Source organism: Triticum urartu, chromosome 5, assembly GCF_003073215.2.
Source record: "Triticum urartu cultivar G1812 chromosome 5, Tu2.1, whole genome shotgun sequence".
Classification (NCBI taxonomy): Eukaryota; Viridiplantae; Streptophyta; class Magnoliopsida; order Poales; family Poaceae; genus Triticum; species Triticum urartu.
Window position 1 is genome coordinate 328,352,835 of NC_053026.1, and position 19,524 is coordinate 328,372,358.

Consider the following 19,524-nt stretch of genomic DNA (forward strand, 5'->3'; position numbering starts at 1 on the left):
AGAGAGATACATGGCCCACAAGGGATGCCGCTTTCGTTGTGTCGGAATTATTCATAGGGTGGCCTCAGTTTTATTTTTCTTACTTGGAAGGCTAGCACCACATCTGGTAGTGTCGCCTAGCACATGTTGATGGACATAGTTCATCGCCGCGTCCCTTTGCATCTGGCCTTGAGTTTTTCCCCAGCGACTGGTCAATACGATAGTAACCAACGAGCTAGTCACCATTAGCGAAGAGTTTGGTGAACTACATCGACAATGTGAGCAAGAAGTACACGGCAGTCCCTTGCATTGGTGCTGAGTTTCTTCCCTACATCGAGGCCGATTAAGGTGACAAGTAGCGAGTGAGCCGGCTGTCGTTAACGAAGAGTGTTGTGACTTGTTGTGTCAAGGTTACCCCTGCACATTGAAGCATCTATACTAGTTATAAGAACATGACGAATTATGTGCACACATCCGCGGGGTTGGAAGGAGGGAACATCACGAACAACAAAATTTGCAGCCCACATAATTGGCCATGAAAGGTATACGACTTTTTATTGGGTATCCACTCACTAACGCCCCTTTCTATGTCCAACGTTTCTCCATAGGACCAAATCGTGTCCACAAATGATGTGTGCTCTATGAAGCACGCCAACGACAACGAATTGGTTCACTATGAGTACGAGGCGGTAGTGAAATTAGGTATACACACATTTCTATCATGTTTATTAGACCAGGGACGTGTGGTATTTTATCTCGCGTTGAAGCATCTATACTAGTAGAGTTAGGTGTCCACAAATGATGTGGATATGTACATTATCTGACACTGATCCGAGACTATTGCCTTACTTGGGGATCTTGTTGAAATAAAACAGATGTCCAACTTCTCAGAAGCCAAAGAAAGGCCTTACGTTTAGATTCATTTCCTTTATTGCCAAGGGCTTGGCTTATCAGAATTGATAGGATAATTCCTTGGGCTTGGTTACTCTGCTCCCTTACAAAATAAAGAACCTTTCCATGTGGTTTGACTTTGATCTGACTCTGTTTATTAGGATTCCTGTGTTTTTCCTATTCGTGTGAACCAAACACCTAACTCTGCAAAAGTCCTATATTTTCCAATCCTCTGTTTCACACATGTATTCCTATTCAATTCCTGTGTTTTTTCCTTCTTTGCTTCTTTAGAATCCTGTTGAGAGGCTGAAGTCTACAAATTCCTACATTTTCCAATCCTCTGTTTTACACATGTATTCCTATCCAATTCTTGCTTTTTTTCCTTTCCCGCGTTTTTAGAATCATGTAAGCCAAAGGAGCCCCAAGTCTGCAAAATTCCTATGTTTTCCGATCCTCTGGTTTTACACAAGCATTCATAATCCCTGTGTTTTTAGGATCCGTGAGCCAAAGGAGGTCTTACATGATGCAGTAGATCCGCCTTCTCAAGACCTCGCAAACAACAATTTCTCTTCCCCATCAAACCCTAATTACCTACCACCTTCCATAGAGAGTATACTATACAAGTGGATGATGGGGATGGTGGCGATGGTTTACACGGGGAGAGGAAGAAGCCGAAGGAGATGGAACCTTCTTGCAAGAAATCGGTGGAAGTGGGTCCGCCCCTACAACTCATCAAATCCGCCTTCTTTTATGTTATGCTCTGTACCTGCAAGGAGTTCAAGGGGAAAGCATTAGTCCTATCCAGACCGGTTAATTCTAGAACTATAAATAAGGGGCCAGGATCTTCTATATGCTTCTAAATGCAAGCATACTCTGCTTATCAACTATGTTTGCCTAACTAGACGCGTTGAAGCATCTATACTAGTCTTATTCTTATAACTAGACGATGCCCTGCGTGATTGCTGCGAGAATCTTGCTAAAAACGAAGTGCTAAATAAACTAAAACAATGCAAGAGTATTATGCATGACTAAGTTCATAAAAAACATGCATACATGAGTTGATGAGATGCCATGCTTGCATGAATGAATAAATTAATGCATAAAAGTAACTCATGACTACAAGCATGACTTGATGATGTACTAGCATTGTTGCATGAAGAGGAAAATTAGATAGTGGGTTGCAACTATTTAAAAACTGATGATACCCCGCACGTTGTTGCGGGAATATTTTGTAATATATCTCAATGTGATTCAGTGTATGAAACATATATTAATGGATAGAACTGAAACTACATATACTTTATTATGTTGGATCACTATATAGTTGTAAAATGTTTATTAAATATAAATAGAAAAATAGAATAGAATTCGCATGTTGAGATAGGTCTTTTTTCATGCAGGTTTCATGATGATGTGGTATGTTTGCATGTTGAGAGAAATAGTTAGTGAATGCTAGCTATTTAGATATAGAACGATGTGACATGCTTGCATGTTGAGAAAAATAGTTAATGAGGGCTAACTATTTAGATATAGAAGATACATTAATAAAGAAACCGTGGCCAAAATAATGGACGGTGAGATGCCGCGAGGCACACATTTGGTCCGGCACGAATCATAACGTGACCACCAAACGGGGTGTGAGCGAAATCAAGGGCAAAGACAGGCAAAACCCCGTCCAACACACTCTCCTCCTCCGCTTGCTCCGTTTCCCCCAAATCTGCCGCACGACCCAAACAAAACCCTTGCGGCGGCGACCCACCCCATCTCCGGCGGCCAAGCGGAATGGAGCGCTCGGCGGCGGGCGCCTCGTACCAGCGCTTCCCGCGCGTGCGGATCCGCGAGCTCAAGGATGAGTACGCCAAGTTCGAGCTCAAGGACACCGACGCGAGCATGGCCAACGCCCTCCGCCGCGTCATGATCGCCGAGGTCCCCACCGTCGCCATCGACCTCGTCGAGATCGAGAGCAACTCCTCCGTCCTCAACGACGAGTTCCTCGCGCACCGCCTCGGCCTCATCCCGCTCACCTCCTCCGCCGCCATGTCCATGCGCTTCTCCCGCGACTGCGACGCCTGCGACGGGGACGGCTCCTGCGAGTACTGCTCCGTCGAGTTCCACCTCGCCGCCCGCGCCACCGACTCCGGCCAGACGCTCGAGGTCACCTCCACCAAGGACCTCCGCTCCACCGACCCCAAGGTCTGCCCTGTCGACCAGCAAAGGGAGTACCAGCAGGCCCTCGGCAACGTCGACGCCTACGAGCCCGATGCTGCCGGTGACCACAGGCAAGTCGCGCTCTCCGTTTCGGCCCATTCTGTCAATCTGTATTCTTTATTTCCTATTATTAAACCCCCAAGTATTGATGAAATGACGACCTCTGCCTGATCACAGAACCCAACTAACCCTAGTTAGCCATTATACAAGCAGCTTATCTGTATGATGAATTCCTAATTCAGCTATCCGTCTCTGTCTCGGCAACGTCGACGTCTACGCGCTCGATGCTACCGGAGACCATATAGCATGAGGTACTTCAAATAGTGCAGTGAAAGTTTATTCTCGTCACTGCACTATTTGAAGTACCTCATGCTCATCATCGTATCTGTAGATGATTCAATTTGATGGTTAATTTGTATCGAAAGGTCTCAATTACACTTTCACGACATTGTCCCTGCGTTCATTCTTGTATTTTAAATCAGCATTCTGCTACTAGCAGTCTAACAGCGCATGTAATTCAATCATGCTCAACCAGGTCTCAGTTTCAGATTAAAAGCTCTGCGTGTGCTACAGTTGCTCATAGGTTCAGTTGGTAGGAGGCCAAAGCGCCAGCATTTTACTTTATCTATGCCAAAATGCTAGTCGTCCTCACTTACACTACCGCCTGCTTTCACTACATTCAAATTGCAATGACTCAAGTGAAACTATATTTGTATCGTTGTACAACATCTTCAAGTGCGATCGGCATTAAGACGAAGGCATATATTTATTTAGCCAAAGCAATCTTGTATTGTTGATTCCAATGAACACTTATTTTTGTATCCTTCAACTGTATCTGAACTAAACCAGCACTTCCTAGTAATAGTGTTGCTATCTCTGAATTCTGAAGATGGCATATTCCTGCTAACATTGAAATTTGGAAATTTGTCATACTAATCCATTAGACATTTTCTTTGTGTGGAAGTATTGATAATGTCATGTAATCTAACATTTGAATAGATCATTTATGTACAGAGTTCAATAGCTTTATTGGTTGTGTAAACCTCTTCTAACACTTTGTTTGTTAGACATTTAGTACACATGGATGCTCTGTTAAATCACATTCTGTATTTCCGTCGGAATCACTGGGAAGATATAAATGTACTGCAACATCAGGTTCTCGATCTCTTTCATGGCATGTAGTTCAGGTAGCATAAAATACGTCGATCTCTTGTTTCGATTGTCATGTTCAGTGCTTTTGTTGAAGCCTCCGAAAATTTGTGTCCAGTGAAACTTATAAATTGTTTATCCTTGTTGGATATGCACATTCTATGCTTGTCTAGATACCTTTCTGGGTTATATACATACTACATGGTCGTTATTGTGCATCCTTTGCGCAGAGAAATTATTTACTTTAGACATTGATATCACTTTTAGAAAAAGGAGGGAGCAACAAGAGGTTGTAAAAGAGAGACAGAAAAGAAGCTACCATGCAATTTCCTTTTACTTTTCAATAACGTAAACAGACGAGCTTGATGGCGGCCTAAGGCGAGCACCACCCGCTCTAGCGCCTAGGCGACGCCTAAGCGCATAAGGCGGGCATATTTGTAAGGCGCTGCCAGGGCGCCTTACTTATCGCCTAAGCGTCCAAGGCAGGACGCCTTAAAAACAATGCTACACAGTAGAGCCTAAGTTGTGCGTGCCTTTTGCCATGAGGTTATATTATAACTCGTACCCTAGTGTTCATCACCTCATTGTTCCATGGTGTTCATCCATATGCCGCAAGTTTATCTGCCTATAATCTGCTCAATTTTCCATTTTCCATCAAAGTGTACAGATTGTAATGCTTATATTGGGACTTGGGAGTACCACTAAATCTGAGAATGTTCGGGGAACTGAACTAAACCTCAACTGAACCCGCATGATCAATTTGGGCAAACCAAACCTAACTAATCCTCTTTAATTGTTATTTAAACCCAAACCAAACTGAACCACGTCCTCACTCCACCTAAACTGAACTGAACCTATGGCTGAAACCATGGTTTTAGCCAATGGGTAAACAACAGTTCCATACCATGTTGCCTCCTACGTTCATGGCAAATGGCCTGGTGCTGCTCCCAGCTCTCTGCCTTCGTGAACAGCTTGTAAAGGAGTGGTTGAGCGGGGCAGTGGTGAGCAGAGCGATGCACCTCATGTGCCGGCGCCGCCCGTTCTCGTCAGTGCGGCGGGTCGTACATGCGCGTGACCGCCGTCGCGCTTCCGAGAGCTGAGCATGATCTTCAGCTGCTCCCACAAGGGTGTTGTCGGCGCCGGCGCCGCTGGACGACTCTCCTTGGATGCGGCATTGTGGCTCAGCGTCGCGGGGGCGGGGACGCCGGGACGGCGAGAGGTGGCGGCGGTGGCTACAGGAACGGGGAAAGAGTGAGTTGTCGAGCAGACCTACGAAGTTCGAACGAACCTTGGGAACCGGTTTGGAATCACGGTTTGAGCCTGGTTGGAAATTGAACGGTTTAAGCTCATACCTGACCACACCCACCTATTATTCACACGAAACTGAACCAAACCAAATTGTTAGCAGATACAACCCATTAACGACCAAACCAAAGAAGCCCACATGATTAAACTGAACCAATACACCCGGTTATACGAAAACCATCCCCAGGTTTAAGTACCACTCTGTATGTCACATGTATCTTTCCTTCTCTTCTACAGTAAGTTAACCAATTCATTTTCATTTGTAAGCAGTTAAAGAAAAGAAAGGCGCCTTTTTTTGTACATTCTTCTTTTCCCTCTTCTTTCATTCCATCATAATGGGGCATTATGAAGGGAAGTACTGAGCATTTGGTTATTAGCTGATCTTGCATATTAATTGTACACACTAATCTTATGTGGGACAACACTGCAAATGACTCAATTTTCCATATCCCATGCAGATTGTAATACTTTTGTTGGAAATACTACTGTGTATGTCACATGTTCTTTCCTTCATAAGTTAACCAAATCATTTTCCTTTGTAAGCAGTTTTAAAGAAAAGAAAGAGCCTTTTTTTGTTACTATCTTCTTTCCCTTTTTCTGTTATTCCAAAATAATGGAACGTTATGAATGGAAGTAAAACTGAGTATTTGGTTATTAGTTGATCTTCATGTTAATTGTACACACTAATGTTATGTGCAGTAAGCACTACAAACGGCTAGGCCACACTTCTTATCGTCAGTGGCATCTTTAGGAGGGGGATAAGACTTTGTACCCCTTAATGGTTTGATTGAATAACCTCTCGGTCAGATGCACATTTATTGATTATGACATTTGGCTGTCTATCTATCTGACACTGATCCGAGACTATTGCCTTACTTGGGGATCTTGTTGAAATAAAACAGATGTCCAACTTCTCAGAAGCCAAAGAAAGGCCTTATGTTTAGATTCATTTCCTTTATTGCCAAGGGCTTGGCTTATCAGAATTGGTAGGATAATTCCTTGGGCTTGGTTACTCTGCTCCCTTACAAAATAAAGAACCTTTCCATGTAGTTTGACTTTGATCTGACTCTGTTTATTAGGATTCCTGTGTTTTTCCTATTCGTGTGAACCAAACACCTAACTCTGCAAAAGTCCTATGTTTTCCAACCCTCTGTTTCACACATGTATTCCTATCCAATTCCTGTGTTTTTTCCTTCTTTGCTTCTTTAGAATCCTGTTGAGAGGCTGAAGTCTGCAAATTCCTACGTTTTCCAATCCTCTGTTTTACACATGTATTCCTATCCAATTCCTGCTTTTTTTCCCTTTCCTGCGTTTTTAGAATCCTGTAAGCCAAAGGAGCCCCAAGTCTGCAAAATTCCTATGTTTTCCGATCCTCTGGTTTTACACAAGCATTCATAATCCCTGTGTTTTTAGGATCCGTGAGCCAAAGGAGGTCTTACATGATGCAGTAGATCCACCTTCTCAAGACCTCGCAAACAACAATTTCTCTTCCCCATCAAACCCTAATTACCTACAACCTTCCATAGAGAGTAGACTATACAAGTGGACGATGGGGATGGTGGCGGCGGCTTACACGGGGAGAGGAAGAGGCCGAAGGAGATGGAACCTTCCTGCAAGAAATCGGTGGAAGTGGGTCCGCCCCTACAACTCATCAAATCTGCCTTCTTTTCTGTTATGCGCTGTACCTGCAAGGAGTTCAAGGGGAAAGCATTAGTCCTATCCAGACCGGTTAATTCTAGAACTATAAATAAGGGACCAAGATCTTCTATGTGCTTCTAAATGCAAGCATACTCTGCTTATCAACTATGTTTGCCTAATTATTTTGTTATTATATACACCCTCCGTTCCTAAATATGTCTTTCTAGAGATTTCAACAAGTGACTACATACGGAGCAAAATGAGCGAATCTACACTCTAAAATATGTCCATATACATCCGTATGTGGTAGTCCATTTGGAATATCTGAAAAGACAAATATTTAGGAACGGAGGGAGTACGTTAGATGGATATGTACATTAACTAAGGTCCAAAGGATTAGTAACACTAAATCTTCTCCTACATGCACAGAGCATGCACTATTGATATGTTCTGCTGCTGTCACAATAAAATTAAGCTACCTTGTTATATGTGTTAACTTTTGGTCTAAGGGATTTAGTGGCATCTTTTCTTTACATATCTTGGTCCTCTTGATAATAAATGTTTGAACACTGCCCTTAAGTTTTCTCTTGTTTAACTAATGCTTATTGTATTGAGCTTTAAATAATGATATCTTATTTCAGGGGCATATTAATTGTAAAGCTGCGCCGTGGGCAAGAGCTGCGTCTTCGAGCAATTGCCAGGAAGGGGATTGGAAAGGACCATGCCAAATGGTCTCCAGCTGCTACTGTGACCTTCATGTATGAGCCTGACATACGTATTAACCAAGAACTCATGGAGACACTTACACTTGAGGAAAAACAAAGCTGGGTGGAGAGCAGCCCTACAAAAGTATTTGACATCGATCCTGTCACCCAACAGGTCAGCTTGTTCTCTACTAGTGCTTCTCCATCACTCGTTTCAATAACATCATCGACGAATACACGAAGTTTATTTTTTTTTTCATATGCTATGATAAACTATTGGTAGATTCATTGTGTGCGAGCGGGGCCGCACACACGGGCCTGTGGACAAACTATTCCTAGATTCACCAGACATCTTGCAGTATTAGTCAAATCATTCAACACCATAACTATGATGTTATGCAGTCTCCATGCATTACGTTAGATAGCCGTCAATATTTGCTGATGCTGTAATCGGTCACTACAGTGGTGTAGGCATTTCATCGTTACATAGCACCTGCTATCATAAGTGGCGCCTGTGTTTCTATTCGGTGCTTGTGTACTTATATCTGCTATCTATTTTTCTGTCTGAGAATTAAATTACTGTCAAATACCTGATTGACTTTATTTTTTGGTCTGGTTGACAACTTGACATATCAATACACATAGTGCTGATGCTTCATAGTAGTGATTTTAACAACAAATTCTACTAGATATTACTGAAATACACTCCCTCTGATCCTATTAATTGTCGCTCACTTAGTACAACAAGTTGTACTAAGACTACCCACAATGGGAGTAACATAGGTGGTAACATCACACATATCTAGACAAAATAGATGATGTGGCAAGTAATAAATGAAGAAAGAGAGGCATGTGGTAACATAGCTAGTTACTACTAGTACGAGTAACATCAAACATACCAAGATAAGATGAGTCTATAGCATAATAAATGAAGTGTTGCATGATACCACACATATGTTACTCCCCACTGTGGAGGTAGTAACATATGCATGCTACTAGTCTAAGTTACTCCCCATTGTGGCTAGTCTAAGTGAGCTTGTTGTACTAAGTGAGCGACAATTAATATGGATCAGAGGGAGTATTAGATTACCCACAGTGGGAGTAACATAGGTGGTAACATCACACATCTCCAGGCAAAACAGATGATGTGGCGAGTAATTAATGAGGAAATAGGGGCATGTGGTAACATAGCTAGTTACTGCAACATCACACATACCAAGACAAGATGAGTCTACAACCTAATAAATGAAGTGTTGCATGACACCACACATATATTACTCCCCACTATAGAGGTAGTAACTTAGACTAGTCTAAGTTACTTCCATTCTGACTAGTCTTAAAATGGACTACTCAGAGCAATAATTGTTCTCTCAATATTTTACTAGTAACATGTGATTGTAAAACTCTGTTTCTTGTTACCAAATTGATGTTTCCATTCCTGATGGACATACCGCAAATTGCACTCTCCTGTTTACTAAACTCTTGGGTAGGCGCTTCTTGCGAGTCCAACCAGAAGAAACCCCAAAAAGATTGTCTGCTCAAACTCAATTGCTTCTCCAAAGTGTGAGAGCACAAAATTACGGCAAATCAGCAACCACAACAACATATGCAAACCATGCTAATGATTGTTAAAAGACATTCCTAAACTCTTAGAGCTCTACTAACTAAAGTTTACATCTAGCATTCCGTTGTTGGGGAGAACTATCCCATCACCATCCAAATCACATGCACCGTTTGCAGCCACTAAATAATTAGCGTGTTATGTCACTCAGGATCTCAGTCTCGTTCTTCGTGCGTAGGAATTTGAGAAAAATGTCCAAATGCTTTGTAAAATTCCTCCGTTTTTCCTCTGAAACTGAGAACAAAGGAAAATTTCCTCAATTTTTCCTTTGCTACATGCCTTTGAACCAAAGGCTTGAATAGTGCCACCATAGGAAAATTTCCTATTCCTATGTGTTTCCTCCACTTCTCCTTTGAACCGAAGTTTCTTTCAAGGCCTTTTTGGATTGCAGGATTTTCAAAACGTAGGAATAGGGAAAACACAGGATTTGGATGTCACATAACGTGAAATCCTATAGCATTACAAAACACAGCAATGTCCGCAATAGGTGCCTTTGGATGGTGCACAGGAAACAACACACGAATTTTAGAGGATTGAGGAGAGAGGGTAGGGAAAGATGAGTTTAAGTGCATTGGACTTCTCAAAGGAAAAATAAAATGAGGTGCGAGCTCTTGTTGAGATTCCTATGGACGGAGCATAGGATAGGAATTTCGTGACCTGAATCCTATGAAATTTCTTCCATCCAAAGAAGCACTCAATGTATATGTACTTGAGGCCCTACACCTGGCAATCATAAGTGTAAAGTATAAATGCTATGTGTCTGTGTAAGTAGATAGTCCTCTGGAAGCTTAAATGCAAACCTAGAACAAATACATGCCTGATACCTGCTACAATTTGTGCATATCTCATATGACGATAAATAGCCAAAAAATTGGCATCATCACATACTATCATTTCTAATAAATTGCTTAGATTATTTATAATATACCTACCCATGTGTTGGAAGTGGATTTACACTTTGTCAACTCCTGAATTGGCCTTTTAAGGGTTCATTCCACCTGACCTCCTCATTCCCTTAATGGGTCTTGTTTTGCTCAATAAACCATGTCATGCTTGGGGCAAAGGCCTTGGGACTTGTGGTACATGCGTTTTAGTTAAGCATATCTTGAGGAACTTCTGTCACTATGTGTCTTGCAAACATTTAGTTATATTTTCTTCGAACACCTTATCCAGCATAGCTCATTCTAAAAGAATGATCAAAACAGTAAATGTCGTCGTCTGTCAGATTGACTGATTTTTATTTACATAAAACGGTAAATGTTATCAAATGGCTACCTGTTTATGATATTTTCAAATTATTATGTTGGTAGATGGGGTTTCATATCTGTAAGTGCAAATTAAGCCATGGAGCTGTCTGTTTGTAATAGTATCATTGATTTTGGGCATGCCTACTTGTGTGTGGCTTTCAGGTGACGATTGTGGACCCAGAGGCCTACACGTATGACGATGAGGTGATCAAGAAAGCAGAGGCCATGGGGAAGCCAGGATTGGTAGAGATCAACGCCAAGGAGGACAGCTTTGTGTTCACTGTGGAGACAACGGGCGCCATCACAGCCTATGAGCTGATTATGAACGCTATCACAGTCCTGAGGCAGAAGCTGGACGCTGTCCGCCTGCAAGACGATGACGGCGATCTTGGTGAGCTCGGCGCCCACCTTATCGGAGGCTAACCACCGCTTGTCCGGGAAAGAAGTCGCCAGCGGTATCTTTGTTTCTCCGTATCTAGGCTCGTCTCGTCTAACTGGCTTGCCTGTGGCAAAAGGCAGTGGATGCTTCCTTTGATACCCAGCACCAGAACTCTACGGTAATCGCCTTTGTATCCCTCTGTTTATGCCCTGACCTCTGCCGGAACTCTGTACGTGCAAAAACACCATGGGCGCTGAAGCTTAGCCGCACTGTGGGACAAGAGAATAGCTGGTAGCCCATGATTGGCGGTGGTGATACGGCGTGGTGTCTTGAATGCATAGTTATTCGCAGGTCTCCCGCCCCCATACCCAGACCAGATTCATAAGCTTTGTGGGGATTAATGTAGTAGAGTACTCGGATCGATCCATGCATGCACGGTACGTAGTACCAGGTTGCGAGTTGAATGATGGGCGGCGGTACAAGGGTACCGTTGGATTGGGATCGATGGCTAGTTTGTTTGCTTAGATCGGCCTGGCAGGCGTGCTGCCGAATGCGGCGCCATGTGGGTCGGGGTCGGTACGGCGTTTGAGTGATGGATGGATGTACCGCAGGATTTGGTGATTACTAATCCGGTTAAATGCTCATGTCGCTTCTCTTGCTTGTTTACTCTTTTCTATCTACTCCCTCCGATTCGGTGAATAAGTCATTCGCGTAGTTCTAGGTTAATGATTTAACTATCTAAATATGTATTATATGTGATAAAAAATATATTTTTAAAAACTACATACGTGTAGAAATTATATTTTCCATGACATATAATACATATTTAATTCTTCAAATAGATGACCTAGAACTATGCGAATGATTTATTCATCTGCTGTGGGTTTTGGTTTCATTCGTGGTAATTCCGTTTGCTGCCACCGCGCCGCACTGTGCGTACGTATGTATGGCGTACGCGGTGCTTATGTACGGGACGGCAGCCTGCAGGCGGCTTGAATGGAAGTGTCCCACGGGCGTTTGTTTCGCCGCGTTTACTCTCCCGTTCCATCCATAGCCCCTTCCCGCTCCCGGTGACACGGGCGCTACGTGAAGTGAAAACAAGGCGACGGCTGTTTGCTCGTGATTTTGCCGGGGCGAAGTTGATTGGGTGTCGTCGAGCCTAGGTAGGTTTCCAACTAGCAGCACGTAGTATTTGTACTGGCGCCATTGTTGTGCGAGTCTTGCCAGCCATGCCACGCCTCACGACTCACGAGCGGTGGTTTTTCTAGCAAAAAGGCTTGGGCTCCTCCACATCTCGTTTTGGGCCAGAGGGCTATGCTGGATGATTTCGACCACCTTTTTTTTTGCAGACCGGTCCCAGTCGTTTCAGTAACGCAACTGTAGGCCTGATGGGATTCGGACACGACGGCTGAATGTTTCTACAGTTGCTATCTTGGCTAATGAGTAGGAGTAGCCCCTTCAAAAAAAAAAATGAGTAGGAGTAGCGCCGATGGCAGATTAGTGAGCCCTTGATTGGGAAAGGTGGTCCGTTTCGCATATTAGTACCAAATGATGATCGATTTCCTTCCCCAAGCACAGTATACTTACCATGATAGTATGATGATTTCGAGTTTCTTTGGCAGTAGTACATCCGTGGCATTTAAGTAGTACGTACTACGCCCTATAAATGCAAAACCCAGGACTAGTAGTAGTAGTGGTGTCATTAGGGGTGGAGATTCCTTTGGATACGGATGTTGGGCGTGGCCGTTCTCTCCTGTGGGCTGTGCACACGCTTTTCTCAGCATGTCTCCTGGATCCACCTGTGTCTCACTATACTACACAATGCTTGGTTGGTTACCCAGGGCAGGGCAGAGATGCACACTAATCATTACATGCATGTTGCTGCAAGTGAGTGAGTGAGTGAGTGGACTTGGGGATGATGGATGATTACATCGATCTCGTCTGGGCTACAGCACGCATGCATGCACTCACGCACGTAAAGCTCAGGAGGAGGAGGAGACCAATGGTGGGAACTTGGATTGATGTATCAGGTGCGCCCAATTCAAGGCTCATCATGCTGCCGCTGCCCTCCTCCACCACGCCACTCGATACGACACGTCCATCGCCTGGCGCTTTGCATCCTCCTCCACTCCTCTCCCGGTCGAGCTAGCTGCTCTCACTCTCGCACACGCAAAGCCTGTGTGATGCATGACGTGCCATGGCAATGGCATGCGTGCGTCTTGACCCTACCACATTTACATGCAATGCAACCAAATCAATTCGATTGCGCCGTTTGCATTACTCACATTGCATGTGCATGAGAGGAATGTCCTGCCATGTTAGCAGCAGCAGCTTACTATTCAAAGCTATGGCGCTCCTATAACATGTGGTTATCTTATCATTCAATGCCGAGTTCGGCCGACATGTCAGCCCAAATAACTATCGCAATAAGTGCTCGGTTCACCCTGTAAGTTTTTTCTACTTCTTCATACAGACTTCTTTCTAACTCTGTAGACAGCAAAGTCACTTGTACGTCGGACACAAAAATATGTACTCCCTAGTCTATTCTATGGCGCAGATAGCTAACAATACAGTCTACAGACACAAACTCCTGAGCACTTAGATTACTCTGGCAGAGAGGACTGATGTACTACCTCTGTTTCTAAATATAAAACGTTTTGGCAGCGTAAACTGAACTGCCAAAACGTCTTATATTCAGGAACATAGAGTGTATATTATTGGTTAAACTATCAAAATGTCATATATTTAGGAACAGTTTGTGTACATTATTGGAGCATACAGTACTATGTATAGTACTGCTACTGGTAGTAACAGAATTTTATGTGCAACTTGACACATTTTACAACAATGCAGTGCAGGGCCTGAACCCCCCAACCAACCCAAACACAATATCCAGAAACCACATCCGTTCTCACCAACAATACGGTGTGGTAAGATCTACGACGTGCGTAGTGTACATGCTATTTAATGAAGTACGTACTCCATACATGATGCTGGAGGGCAAGGGCAAGGCGCGCAAACCCGTTTCGCCATTGCTGCAGGCTGCAAGCCTGCAGCCTCCATTAATTATGCTGGAGTGGTAGTATAGCTGGGGAGGGTTCACATCTTGTGAGTGACCCAGTTCATCAATCAACCCAGGAGGGGAATGGAATTACCTGGTGGAAGCAAGTAAGTATAAGGAGCAACTTGAACTGTGCATGCGATCACGATGTCCTTCAATGTTCCCGGCCGGACCGCGGGTTTTAAGTGCTCCGATCTCGGGCTGTTATTGTACAGTACCTTAATGGATCTGTTGCACGTACGACGTACGTACGCCTCTCCCTTCCAATCTGCGTGACTAGGCCTACATGGAGTACATACGTTGCAGCAGTACGTGCATCCACTTGAACCGCGAGAGGCCCATCTAAGTGCAGCATATCTATCTGGGTCGAAAACAACCTACCTAGCCGCATGCACGTAAAATTGTAAACAAATTCCTAGTATAAGATAAAAGCAAGCATGTATGTATTCAAGTCTTTAGCATTCCTGTAAAGTTTCATAAACAACACGGGCATTTCTTTTCTTTTCTTTTTAAAAAGGCCAAAGGCCATATATTATAGTTGATATAAACCCTCGAAAGCCTAACCTTACACACCCTCCTCCTCCTCACGCACTTGCAGGCGGCACGCCTTTGAGCGATGCTTGATGCCCACCTTTGGACCTCTCAAACACCAATACACCATCGAAGCTACAAAAACGTTGTTAACACAACCGTCAGGAGGTCCCCGTCGGAGCTAGAAGGCACTGATGACATCGTTCTAAATCATAGATCGTCGCCCCAAGGAAGGCGGCAGCAAAGAGGGCTGGACGACCACCCTAGATCCAGCCCGATAGATCCTAGGAGATCTAACCTCACAAGCTCACTGACTAGGTTGAAGCTGGCCGAACATCACCGGTCGGAGAAGAAGCCAAAGGACAAGACAATAAGCGACATCATCCACTCCATTAGCTACAAGACCACATGCATAACACAAAGACACTACCAAATCCACCACTCTAAAGTGGAGCAACTAGGTGATACTCCACTCTCCTTTGTGCCACTGAAGGGGTAGACTAGGAATTGAGAAAACTTTATTCTTAAGACGCCGCCGTCACCACCACGCCGCCACCTGAGAACAAAATTCTAATCCTAAGAGACCCAACTAAAGCGTCCCAACATAGATTTGATGTCGTCAGCCACATGAGCGACAGGCGAAGGAGGAGGAGACTCGTGGCCTGGCCGACATGAGCTTGGGGAGCTGTTTTTTAGAGGGAGGCAATGAATTTTTTTAGACGTGCGATAAAACCAGTGCCAATCTCTTCACTATATAGTCGGCCGGGTATGAGACATATGTCGACCTGTTTTATCATTTTCTAAAACTTATAATTATGTTAATACGACGAAGCTTTCATTATAGAGTGCATGTAATCCCATAATCGGAAACAGTAAGAGTATGACCCAATATACTCAGGTTGCCCCTTTTCATAGCGAGACGAGCTTAGCTCAGATCAGATAGTTCGGTTTCTTGTGGTGGAACCAATCCATCCGGGTTTAAGTTCTGAACTTGCCGCTCGTGCTCGTATTTTTCGTTCAAAGAGGCGAGCCAAAAAAAAAATGGTTTCTCCTTTTCAATACAAGATACGTACAAAGCACTTGTACGTCTTGTTGCCTCATTCAGCTACTATTGAGTTTTCAGTTAGATTCGCATGGCAGGTGTGGGTTGTCTGTGTATCTCCCCTGTGCGCACCGCGAGTTTTGAGTGCGTTTTCTTGTCTCTCTTTTTATGCACACCGCCGCCGCTGGAAGCTGACTGTGGCGAAAAGGGAAGAGCCAGCCAAGGGTCAAATAGATTGCCATCATGTATTATTCTCCGTTCCTTTGGCCCAGACACTTTGCTGGAATTGGACTTGTCAAGGCAAAGCAAATTAAAGGGAGGCAAGAAGCAAAGTCAGATGAAAAGCATCATGCTGAATGCAATATTCCAGCTCAAGAGAGCATAGATGTGATCTCGGTCAGATTGTAGCTGCCAGGAAAGAATGGCGAGTGAGACCGGAAATCCAATTCGGCTCTTTTTTTTTGAACATTAGTATAGACACAAGCGCTCATATACACGCGCATACACCCATCTCTATGAACGCGCGCGCGCACACACACATCCTACCCCTATGAGCATCTTCGAAAGACTGAGCCGGCATATCATCTTGAGATTTACGAAGTTACCATAGGCGCCTCGTCGTCGACGGGAATGTCTCCTCCCACTGAATGCGCATCGCCAAAAATTCTGAAATAAATCTAAAAATAAATACGAGCATCAGGATTTGAACCCTAGTGGGCTGAAAATACCATAGTCCCTCTAAGGTCCTGTACAATGGAGATGCCTCCACAGGTGCTTAAGGGAAAAAACCAGGTTTTTTTGCTCCTGGGCGCTAGACCAGGTGCTTGAGATAGGCAACAGAAGCAAAAGTTTGCTTCCGGTTGGCACCGATGCTTCAGCCTTTCGATGGCAAACAAACTCTCTCTCTCTCTCTCTCTCTCTCTCTCTCTCTCTCTCTCTCTCTCATCACATATATTAATCCAGCCTAAGCACCTGTACGAGGCACTGCCCATTGTAGGTGTCAATTTTTTCTAGGAAGCAAGCATACTCTCTCCTTAAGCACCTGTACATAAGCATTCCCCATTGTATAAGGCCTAACCATCCAATCACAGGCTGGTTCGCTCCAATTCGGCTCTTGGGAACATATGCTCCTGCACATTATTTTTCTTTTTGCAAATGTAAAAAATAATTAAATAGACGTGTTCATTGTCACACTCAAATGCTACATGCAAGCATTTTGCCCTGTGAAAAAAAAATAGTCGAACGCCAAATGTTACTTTCAAATGTTATATTTATTTTTGTTTTTCCGATAGACAAAAAGAAGTTGCTATCCCGTTTCACATGAAAATTATCAAGTGCACTTGTCACACTAACAAAAACATCTACAATTTTTTTGAATTTTATTTAATATTTATTTTTAATTTATTGCTCATGAGGGAGCACGTGCACCCCAGAGCCAAAGCGGCCATCCCGAGTGAAACCCCCCCACGCAAACACAAACGAAAGAAGAATGGTGAAGGAAATGCCCATCTTCTTCTTCGATGGTAGAACGCAACGGACAGGAATGGGGCTACTGGTTGATGTGTTTTGTCTTGTTGCATCGGTAGATGAGAGAGAGGGAGGCAATCTTTTGGCCATGTTTTCCGCCTGAGGGCGACTTGTGCGTATGATTTTGTTCCATGCATCAGCTGCAGCAGGTCGGCCTTTTTGCAGAGCTCGGGCGGGGTCACGACTCGCTACGCCTTTTTCCACGGGGCGCTCCAACTCATGCATCCAAGCATACTGTTCCCGTTCACATGCTTTGACGTATATATATGGTTCATGTGTGATCATGGCATTGCACTCTGCTTTGGATATCTCCCAAGAGGCCAAGATACTGTCAATCTTTTCTTTTTTCACCCGTAGATAGATACTGTCAATCTTAGCAGAGTAGTTGGACATCCGAGTTAAGTCCACACAAGATCCACCAAGAGCTCCGTTTTTAACGCGCACGTGAAGTCAATGTGTTCTGACTTGGGGTAGCCCTTTGTCCACGAGCAGCGAGACTCTTTGCCACCCGCTCTTGTCCTTTGCCTCTTGTTTGGACTAGAACTCAGATAGATGGGCACATTCAAACATACATAATATATATGTAGCGAAGGAAAAGCAATGTGTCGGCGATGTCGCTCTAATACGGGGTAAACGAAACTAAAATTTGCTCAGGATTTCCACGTGACCGGCTCCCTCTTACCCCCTCTTTTAACATGAGAGGTAAGAATATGTAATAGATCCGAATCTTTGATCTCATTAAGTAGTGGTTTGATTAACTCTTACCTTTTTACCTCACTTGTAAAAAAAAAAGTAAAAAGGAGCGTGTTAAATTTGCCTTGATTGATCTAGTTTCCTCGTAGAGCCAGAGGAGAGGAGGGTGTCCACAAGTGCCAAGGATGGTCCTTCCTTGCTGCCATGGCGCTGGCATGATGGCATGCACATCAACAGGCTTGGCCTGGGCTGGAGTGAAGTGGAGTGGAGTGGACTAGCTTAGCTAGCACAGGAGCCAATGCATGCTTGCATAGGGAGCCTTTTGTTTTTCTTGCACATGTGGCATGTAGCGGTGGCCAAAGGAGCCCGCGCGAATCGCATATTGTAAGTTGCCTCTCGAGTGCCGGCCAGAGGTAGTGAACGAGCACGCCAACACCAAACATTTCTTTTCTCTAATCACCGGGGAGGCACTGTTTCCTAGTGGCAAACCGGACCACCCTGGCCCTCGCAACAGGCATCCGTTTTGGCACTTTTTCTCCCTCTTCTTCTTCTTTTCTCTTTGCCACATAGACTCTCTAGGAAAATGGGAGTGGCGTTTTGGCTCTGGAGAGCAAATGCTCCTGGATGAACAGTAAGTTCAAAAAAATATGTGTTAAATAAAATTTAAAAATTCTGTTTTCAGATGTTTATATGGTGCCTCACAATTTTCATGCGAAACGGAATAACTGTGCTTCCTCAACGAAAAAAATAAAAAATTAAGTGTAACATCTGGAGGCCGACTTTTGTTTTTACAGGTTAAAATGCTTAAACTTGTTTTTTTGGAGCAATGTCACCCGATTGGTGCTTTAAAAATGCCAAATAAATAGGTACATTTCTTTCGAGCAATCCGCAACAATTCTGTATTTCCATTAAAAAGAAGAGAACTACCAGTTAATAATGAAAGCTGGCCTAAAACCGTTACAGCTTCGGTACGCGCACACACAAACCGTAAGGTTGCACATAAGATGAGCCGGTGACTTTGCCACCCAACTGACCACAGACGACACACTACAATACAACATTGGATTGCAGAGCCGCCGCTCTGCCATCCACACTAGGCCCAAGGCCGCACACCAGTCGAGCCAACGACTCTCCACACTCGGCCTAAGGACACTGTTGATTCCTACTACGCAATTCTATTCTAATAGACTCGCATTGGGCCTCCAAGCGTAGAGTTTTGTAAAAGAGTAACATTTTTTCATCAAGTCGATGACCTAAGGTTTATCAATTCATGGGAGACGTAGGATGATGATGGTCTCTCAAATAACCCTACAACCAAATAATAAAAAGTCTCTTGTGTCCCCAACACACCAAATACAATGATAAATTGTATAGGTGCACTAGTTCGGCGAAGCGATGATGATACAAGTGTAGTAATGATAGTAGATATTGATTTTTGTAATAGCATTAATAAAAAACAGCAAGGTAGCAAGTAACAAAAGTGAGCACAAACGGTATTGCAATGCTTGAAAATGAGGCCTAGGTTCATATTTTCACTAGTGCAATCTCA

The 19,524-nt window shown here is 43.8% G+C and overlaps 1 protein-coding gene across 1 annotated transcript; it reads left to right on the plus strand.

Moving 5' to 3' along the window:
- Nucleotides 1-2,526: 2,526 nt before the first annotated feature.
- LOC125508855 (DNA-directed RNA polymerases II, IV and V subunit 3-like) lies at nt 2,527-11,522 on the plus strand. The gene is made up of 3 exons (XM_048673651.1): nt 2,527-3,149; nt 7,812-8,049; nt 10,905-11,522. The coding sequence occupies exons 1-3, from the start codon at nt 2,653-2,655 to the stop codon at nt 11,163-11,165; spliced, it is 996 nt and encodes a 331-aa protein (XP_048529608.1). The 5' UTR covers nt 2,527-2,652; the 3' UTR covers nt 11,166-11,522.
- Nucleotides 11,523-19,524: the final 8,002 nt, after the last annotated feature.